The sequence below is a fragment of the Condylura cristata genome, unplaced genomic scaffold, assembly GCF_000260355.1.
Source record: "Condylura cristata isolate star-nosed mole 26May11 unplaced genomic scaffold, ConCri1.0 scaffold00028, whole genome shotgun sequence".
NCBI lineage: Eukaryota > Metazoa > Chordata > Mammalia > Eulipotyphla > Talpidae > Condylura > Condylura cristata.
Genome location: NW_004567129.1, coordinates 11264807 through 11273966, shown reverse-complemented (window position 1 = coordinate 11273966; position 9160 = coordinate 11264807). Strand labels below are relative to the sequence as shown.

Below are 9160 nucleotides of genomic sequence, written 5' to 3'. Positions count from 1 at the left end.
ACACCTGTTACGAGCTGCGTGCCCTAAACAGGGCCCCGACCTGCACAATAAAGTCAAGGCCAGCAGAGCCTGAGTGTGAGCGGCTGGCAGTCTGCTGTCCAGATGCAGAATCAGACCAGACCTCAAAAATGATCCAGCCCAGTCTGTGCAAGCGCCCAGGCAAGCAGGCATGGCCGAGGAGTGGGGGTGAGGCCCAGCGGTCTCAGGTACTATGGGTGCAACCTCAGGGAAGGGGTGCCAGGCTCCCAGAAAACCAGGACAGAGCAGAGACTCCAAGTCCAAACACCCCACACCTGCCCTGGGGCAGGACATGCTGCCCATGGAAGGGAGCAGAACTGCCCTCGGGTCTCTCCTCCGCCCTTCCCTCCACCTTCTTTCACCTCCCCCACCTTCTCTTCCAAGTCCGCCCTTCACGTATTTCTCCCCCATCTCTGCCCACTTCCAAGCATGGCACCTGCAGCTCCCAGAGCCCCGCATGGAGGAGGGTGGGGACCAGCTGCTGCGGGTCCTCCTGGTGCCCGAGGTGGCCTGGAGTGGGGTTTGCTGGGTGTGTCCTGCTGGGGAATTTTCATTCATTTCACAACTCTAAAGTGCATATGGGGGCTGAGAGAAATTCAGGGCTCTCATCAACATTTAGTGAGGAAATAGATGTCATTCACGAAAAAATAAGGGAAAACTCTAGAGAAACCTTGTCTAGCCAAGGGAGTTTTTAAAATAAAAGTACAGAAACATTCTTAAAATCTCGTGAGCTCATGCCTTTTGCAGCAACATGATGGAGCTGGAAAAGATCATGCTTAGTGAAATAAGCCAGAAAGAAAAGGAAAAATACCAGCTGGTTTCACTCATAGCAGGAGTATAAAGGACCAGGGGAGAAAATAATAAAAATAATGAACCAGAGACATTATGTGGGGGCGGAGTGGGGAATGGGATCAAAAATGGGGAAAATGCACTGGACTATGGTGATGGCACATGGGTGATTTGGTGATGGGAAGCCCAAGGGGATTGCAACTGAGATGAGAAATGGCACAAAATGATGTAAAATAAACTATTACATATTTTTTTAAAAAAAGTTGTTTTTTAAAAAAAATCTCGTGAGCTGTGGCCTGGCTTTCTCACTGCTCACCATTAACCCGGGCAGGTGACAAGCTGCGCCCGAGGGCCCCTGTGGACGTGGGGACTCTGCTGACTCTCCCCACCGTGCATCTGGGCACGCTGCATGGAAACTTCAGACGGTGACAAGAAGTGTTGTGGGAAGAAGCTCAGGGTGAGCAGGAGGGATGAGGTGAAAGAATTGTCCAGGGACAGTGGAGAGCTGGAGCGGGGTTAGAGAAATGCATTGCTAAGGCACGGCAGAGATCTGCTCGCAAAGGTGTCCGGGTTCCCGTCTATACCCTGTGTTCACGGGTGTTCAAGACTGGGAGTGGGTTTGGGCCGTTAGTCCTGGGATGTCAGGTCTTGGGCTTGACGTTGAACACGAACGTCTCCTGGCCCAGCTTCCACACTCAGTTCGAAGTGAACCGGCTGTTGCTGGGCCTCAAAGCGGCCTGCCAAGTCCCGTCATCTATTCTCGTCTCCAAGCCTTCCAGCTGGCCCGGGGTGGGTGCTTAGTTTTATTTTGTTTAAATGATACCCTCAAAAGAGCCTCCATGCGGGGCTCTGGGAGCTGCAGGTGCCGTGCATTGGAAGTGGGCAGAGATGGGGGAGAAATACGTGAAGGGCGGACTTGGAAGAGAAGGTGGGGGAGGTGAAAGAAGGTGGAGGGAGAGGCGGAGGAGAGACCCGAGGGCAGTTCTGCTCCCTTCACTGACCGGGGTGAGTGGAGGGCAGACAGAAGCCTCCTCTGCCCCCTTCTTGAGTCCCGCCCGTCTGGCCTGGGTCTTCACAGAACAGAACCTCTCAGAGCTCCCCCAGCCACGTCCTCTGAAACTGGTCTCGCTCTACGCACGGTTGAGCAGAGCCCAGGACCTGAAGCCACCCAGGTCTCCCTGTCGTCAGGGAAGTTGTCACTTTTCCTCAGTTTTAGAATAGTTTTGCAACGGGTTCACCCCCAGAGAACAGGGAGTTCCCCAGCCAAGGAATGGTGAGCGGGGTGCAGGGAAAGGAGATATAAAGGCAAGAAGAGCAGAGCCTGGGTGTGAGCAGTTTGGCAGTCTGCTATTTAGAGGCAGAATCAGAACGGGCCTCAAAAATGACCCAGCCATTTAGTGAGATAAGTCAGAAAGGAAAAGAAAAATACCGGATGGTTTCGCTCACAGCAGGAGTATAACGGACCAGGCAAGAAAAGAAAAAGAATAATGAATAGCCATGTACCAGAGACATTTTGTGGGGGTGGAGTGGGGAATGGGATCAAACAGGGGGGGAGGGAAGTGCACAGGACTACGGTGATGGCACAGGGTGACTCGGTGATGGGAAACCCACGGGGATTACAATTGAGATGAAAAAACAATATACAAAATGATGTAAAAATAAACTATTATATTTTAAAAAAAAAAATGACCCAGCCAGACCCTCCCTGGTGGTGCAGTGGGTTAGAGCACAGCACTGAGAAGCTAAAGCCATTTCTGCACGAGTTCAATCCCCGCCCCGGAGGTGACAACATGGCGTGGCAGACCTCTCCTGACCCGCCGGCTGCTCCCCTTAGCAGTGTACTTCGTCAGTCTGCCTGTTCTGCTCCCCACTCTGTCTCTGCTGAATCCTCTTACCACGTGTGAAGAGATGAGAGAATGCCCTACATGTTCTATACTGCATCAGGGTCACTGAGTGACTGGTGGGGACACATCTCTCTGAAATATGTCCCCATAGCAAATGACAGAGACATGAAGTGAGTTATCCCCATTTACAAACCCAACAGGAATGAAGGCCCAGGCCTCAGGCCTCAAGTCTGTGATGCTCACAAAGACCAGCCTTGCACCCCCAGGCAGGACCCAGCCCCTGCAGCCTGTGTGGGACTGAGCTGAGGCTGATCCAGCTTCTACTAGCAGCCACCAAATCAAGAAGAAGAAAATGGATATATGGGGACTTTAAGGACATTGGTTCAGCCTCTGGGGCTGGAAGGAAGCTCTCCCAGCGCCTCAGTTCAGAGTGTGCAGGGCCTGGGGAGAGGCAGGGAAGGTAGGGGACTGCGTGGATGGACTGGGGTAGGGATGCAGGGGGCTCAAGGCAGAGCAAGGTGCCAGGAGCATGGGAGAGGGATGAGCCAGCCTGGGGGGCCTCTTGGTCCCAGGGCCCAACCTGCTAGGAGGACTCATGGCCTGGCCTGGAGCATTGTGCCTTCCACAGAACTCCTTGGGACAAGCCCAGCTACCAAAGGAGCAGAGACCAGGCTGAGAAATGAGGCTGCAACAGGTGTGTGGACTCTCCCCCCAGGGGCACCCTGAGCAGGGAGGCCCAGACCTAAAGGCCTCAGCTCCCTAGGCTCAGCAACCTGCTTGTGCTCTGCAGCTTGGAAAGGAGGGTCATGTTGCCCCCTGGTGGGGGACAGGGGCACTGCAACCACTCCCCAGTCTCAGACACAAGCAGTCAGGGCTCTGAGCAGAGGCTTTTATTGAGGATAAAGTGCGCTGGGATGGGAAGATGAGGCTCACTTGTGAGCCACAGTATACTCAATCCATGGCTTGAAATTACGCAAACTAATGGCCACCATAGGACGGCTAGTGGGGCAGGATTTACTGCCATAAAGTACAATGCCTACGAGTCTCCAGGCTCCATTCTTCCTGCAGGCCAGGGAGCCACCAACATCACCCTGTGGAGAAAGGACCAGAATCCTGGACTGAAAGTGCTAGTCAAATGTGTCTCATGCTGCCCCACACATGTGGAACCTAGAAATACCAGGTGGGCCCTGTATTTTAATAGAAAAATCCCATTTCAAATAGCACCCCAGCTCTGCCCCCTGCTATGGGGTGCAGGGTAGAAGGAAAAGTGGGAGTCAGTCAGCAATATGGCCTTTGCATCAGTTAGAAATATCTCAACATGAGGGGACTATACAAGTAACCAAGTCACCCCACCCTCCAAGTATGCCCCAGGTGCTGGTGAGCGGGTCATCTGTGGGCACCGTGAGTGCTGGTCCCGGTTTCTCAGGGTACCAGCACTGCCCAGCTCCTTAAGGGCAGCGGGTAGTGGGAATCTGAGGAAAGGCATTCCTTTGCTGACTTGGGGGGCAGAGGTAAGAGCCACACGTACGAGGTAGGAGCAGGCGCCATTGCCGCTGAAGCAGATCATGTCCTGGGTGAACTGGGAGCCCCAGTACTTCTTGCACTCCTCAAAGGTCAGGAGTGTCACGGAGGCCTCCTGCAGCCTGTCAGGTTTCTTGTTGTCTGCAGAGACAGAGGAGCCAAGGCCACTCAGGACCCTCCCCCACGAGCCCAACCTGGGTGGAGCAGACCAGGGAAACTGAGCACAGCCATCCCTGGCCCCCGTCTTCCTACAGCAGCAACAGGGTGCAGAGCCAGAGCCCTACATTAGAGCTTAGGAATCTCAAAGGCACGTGTTGCTCCTGATTGCACCCCAGGCCCAGCTGGCTTGGATCCATGCACAGCTGAAAAACAAGCCCTGCTTGGCCTGCCTGGTGTGGCCTGGGGCCTGCCAGGCTGGGGGGTGGGGGGATGGGTGCCACAGGAACAGCATCTTTCCCCAGGGAATGGCTCTGACATCCTTCTGACTGGAGACCAGCACGCTGGGGGTAATGGTTGACCTACAGACGGCCCCATCCTGGCAGCTGCTCCCTGGACTGGGCAGAAGGACTCCGGACGCCGGAGGAGATGCTCAGATTGGACCAAGCGTGGGGAGAGGTACCGGGCTGGAATTCAGGACCTGTACCAGGGAACCCCTCCACCAGCAGAAAATGCATGGTGGCTGCACCCTGCCCACTCAGGGCTACGACGAGTCCAGGCTGATCAGGGAGCCAAAGGCTGATGGTGTGAGTGAGTGAGGCAGGGCCTGCTGGAACTGAGCAGTCTGCAAGACTGACAGTTCAAGAGCATCCTGGACCTCGCGTCATGCTCACTGGGTAGGTTATCATTCACGGGTTGTAGGAAAGAATGTGGGACATATACAGGAGAGCTAGAATTTGGACAAAGCCACAAAGCACAGCCCCTGCGTCACACCTGCTGCTTGAGCAGCCCAAGCCCACACCTGCATTCTGGGAGGTCAGGCCACCGCCACTCACCGTTAGGGTGGGTAAGTCCCCAGCCCATAATTTTGCACTGGGAACTGACAGAAAACATGTCGTGAGCATGCGGCAGGGTAATGGGGGACACCATGCGGTGGAAGTCGGCAGGGGTTGAGAGCTTCAGCAGAGCGATATCACCATAGAAAGTGCTGAAGTGGTACTCGGGGTGCATAACAATCTGTGGGTGAGGACCAAGAGCATGAGGTGAGACAAATGAATTCCTGGTGGGAACAGCTCCCTTCAGAGAACAGAGACCATGGAAAAGTAGGAGGACAACTGAGGCCCATCTGCTACTCCTGTCTCTGTCTTCTCCTCAGCTTCTGTCCCCAAACCCTCATCCAAGCCCCCAGAACAGTGCCCCCGGGTTCTGGCATACCTGGGCAATCCTTAGGTATTGGATTTTATTCCCATGTTCACGTCTGTCAAACATCCCAGCCACAACCCAGTCAGATATCCTAGGAGGAGCAGGTGGGTAAGGATTAAGGAGGAGCCCACACCCCTCCCTTGCCGTAAGGTCCCTTCCCGGCCTCACGAGACTGTGCAGTGGGCGGCGGTGATCACCCAGTTCCTGTAGATCAGGGAGCCCCCACAGAGGAGTCCTCCAGAGGGAGACTGTTGGAAGAAGTCCAGTTAGTCATCACACCAATCTTGGTAGATGCCCCACAATCTCAGGAGCCGTACCCCAGTGTGACCCCACTCAGGTTGAGACTGTCCTCACCTCCAGAGACACATGCCAGGGGGAAGAGCCAGGACGAGCGTCTGTCCCATTGATGATCCTGGGTGAAATGCTCAGCTCCGGGTCACTGGCAGGGGCCCCAGAGCCTGGGGTCACGGGGGAGGGGGGAGGGGGAGGTCCAGTGAGTCTGCAGAAACCTGCTGCACCCTCAGCCAGCACAGCACCACCCACACTCCCTCCTGGCACCCAGCACCTAGACTGGAAGACACACCCCTGCCTGCTGGCCTGTCACCCCCAGGGATGCAGAGGGACAGAGGGTGCTCCATCCGGGTGCCCCTGCCCAGAGGAGCAGACACAGGTGGAGAAATCAGGGTCCCTGTCCCCCCAACCCCTGCTGGAGACTCAGCCCCCTCTGACTCTCCCAGGCCTCAGAGAACAACCTCACCGAGATGGGTGTGGACAGGTGTGCAGTTAGAAGCAGAGCAGCCCAAGTAAAGAGACGTCCCCTGTCTAACACTTGCCTGCTGGGATAGCACATGGAATTAATTTACAATTCTACATTCTTTATTCCAGAATTTCAGAAAGCCTTCATTGCATAAGTTGGGTTATTAATTAATTTAAAACATAGGACATTGATCCAGATCATAAAGAGATATATCAGATAAATAGAAACAAGTGACATAAATTTTTCCAGAACAGGGAGGACACACTGGCCCTTGACATGTGCAGACACGTCTGCTGGGTCAGGACACGGGATCCCCAGCAGCCCCAGGGGAGTGAGAACTCGGCCACAGGAAGGAGGGGGGCAGGGCCAGCCCTCCCACAGACAGGCACCCTTGGGTCCCCCAGGCCTTGCTCCAGGCAGCACCTGCCCCTGCTGGGGCCAGGGACATGACCCCGCCACTCCCTCAAGCTGGAGACTCCAAACATGTCCTCCTCATCTTTCTCCTAAGAACAGAAAACCACCAGCAGGCGCTGTGAGCGGCGCCCCCTGCAGGCGCGTCCTAGCAATGCAGGGGGGCTGGTCCCTGTGCAGGGAGGGACCTGAGGTCTCACCCCAGTGGGGACAGCAGCTGTGACAGGCACAGGGAGGGGACACAGGGAGGGGCTCCCCCACGGAGCCCGCTGTTCTGGGTGAGCCCCAGGGGTGAGTGTGTGAAGCCTGCACAGAGTGACAGGCGGGGACTCAGCAGAGGCCCCTTCCCGGGGGGAGGGGGGAGTATAGGGTGGTGCTGAGCCTAGTGGGGGTGTCAAAGATATCCCAAAGGGTATCGGGGAGAGGGGTAGTGGGAGGGGGTTGGTCCTGAGCCTGGTGTGGGTGTCAGAGAGATCCCTGAAGCAAATCTGAGAAACGGGACACTTGCTATATCCTAAGCACAGACACATGATATAGTACTCTTTTTTTTTTTAACCAACCACTTAGCAGTACCCAGCACTAAGTAAAATGAAGGCAGAGTCCTTGAGAGACTGTATGGGGTCTCTCCCATGACCACCCCCTTTCTGTCCCTCTGGGCCTCCTCCTGGACTCCATCCTCTTAGGCCCGTGATTCTGCTGCACACCTGACCCAGCTGTGAGAATTCAAAAAATCCAGACGTGCCTCTCTCCTCTTGCAAAGGAAGTTTCACTGCCTTTACTGAGGACAGGACAGATGCTCAAAGTACCCATGGACGGGACAAGAGATCTTGTGCCATCGAGATCACCTCCGTGAGTAAGGTGCAGCCAGCAGGGCTCAGGTCTCCTCTCAAGCCCAACTGATCCCACAGATATTAACACTCACCATAGGAGGTCCCGATGAAGGTGAAGCAGGTGAGAAGCCAGAACAAGTCCATGGTGCTGTAATCAGGGAGGTGTGAAGCCACTTCCTCTGGGCCCCTTTTACATCCCCCGGGAGCCCTAGTCCCACCCATGCCCTCTGGGCCTAGCCTGGCCTGACAGCCATTATTCCCAGGGTCAGACCAGTCCTGGCTGGCTCCAGCCGGCCACCCCAGAAACAGGGAAAAGGGCAGCTCCTGGCTCACTGTCACCCTGCAACCCCTGGGGGAAGCTCCCAGCTGTGGGCCCCAGAGACCCTGGGCCCATCATGGGGACAGCAGGTACATAGCAAAGACTCATCTAAGGGACCCTCACCCTTCTGTCCTGGGCACCCAGAGTCAGCACCCAGGACTCAATTGCACAACAGCCCCTAGAGCCCAGGACCCCAGGCTGCCTCTCTACCTGCTCAGGAAACTCCCTGAGGCCAGAGACACAGCAGGCCCAGCCCCTCAGGAAAGGGCCTCAGAGCCGCCGGGACACGCAGGCTGGAGCGCAGGAGGCAGGACAGTACCTCACGGGCTTAGCCGCATTCCTTTTTTCTTGAGCATTCACTATTTTTTGACCTGACATTTTAAAACTTTTAACTTATTTTTAAATGAAGCTTGAAATCTTATCCACTTTGGCCCACTGAGGACCCGGAAAGCTCAGGGCTGATGTCGGGACTGGAGGGGAGCCCAGGAGGTCAGGAGTGGGGTGTCCCCAGCCCTGCCCCAGGGGGGCCACAGGACCAGCCTGTGCAGATGCCTCCTGCGTGCCTGTTGGTCACTTTACACTGAACGGCTGCAGCAGGAAGACTGGACATAGATTTTGAGTATTTTTACAGCGTAACAACTACTGTCCACCTGGATTCCAGAGTGGCTTATTCTTTTTTTCCACCATTTTTTTTCTTTACCATAAAGACCCACCTCCCATCACTTGTGAGAACAAGGTCCCAGCTGTATTTTTATCAATTTGAAAACTGGTGTTTTTTTTTGATCTACAAAGAAAAGAATTTTCAAATATTAATATACCCTTTGTTTCTTATTTTTGTTCATTTTCCAGTAGCATAGTAATAGTTTTCTACTAACCTGTAAATTGGTGAACTACAGATTTTGTTATGTGGCTCTATGACCCAGTCCCTGCATGCAATAGAAAACCACCTGTCAGGGCTCCCCCTTAGCCCCCCACCATGGTGGCACAATGGGTTAAAGTGCAGCATTATGAAGCTCTCTGCAGCCGCTACAGTGCCAGTTCAATCCCCGGCCCTGGAGGTGACCACATGGCGTGGCAGACCTCTCCTGATCCGCCCGCTGCTCCCCTCAGCAGTAGGTTTCACTGGATCGGCCTGTTCTGTTCCCCACTCTGTCTCTGGTGACTCCTCTAGCAGCCCCTGCATTCTGGTCTAAACCCCAGTTCTTGTAGACATAAATAAAAAGAAAAGAAAGAAAGAAAGAAAGAAAGAAAGAAAGAAAGAAAGAAAGAAAGAAAGAAAGAAAGAAAGAAAGAAAGAAAGAAAGAAAGAAAG

General features: G+C 54.5%; 1 protein-coding gene across 1 annotated transcript in view; it reads right to left on the bottom strand.

The window, feature by feature from the left end:
• The window catches only part of LOC101623442 (chymotrypsinogen 2-like), a 13259-nt gene extending 5586 nt beyond the window's left edge, over positions 1-7673 (bottom strand). The window contains exons 1-4 of the mRNA XM_012730457.1: positions 7622-7673; positions 5886-5989; positions 5165-5345; positions 4176-4313 (exon numbers count right to left, since the gene is read on the bottom strand). Coding sequence (XP_012585911.1) covers positions 4176-4313; positions 5165-5345; positions 5886-5989; positions 7622-7673 — 475 coding nt within the window. The remainder of the gene's footprint in view (positions 1-4175; positions 4314-5164; positions 5346-5885; positions 5990-7621) is intronic.
• Between the last annotated feature and the right edge of the window lie 1487 nt (positions 7674-9160).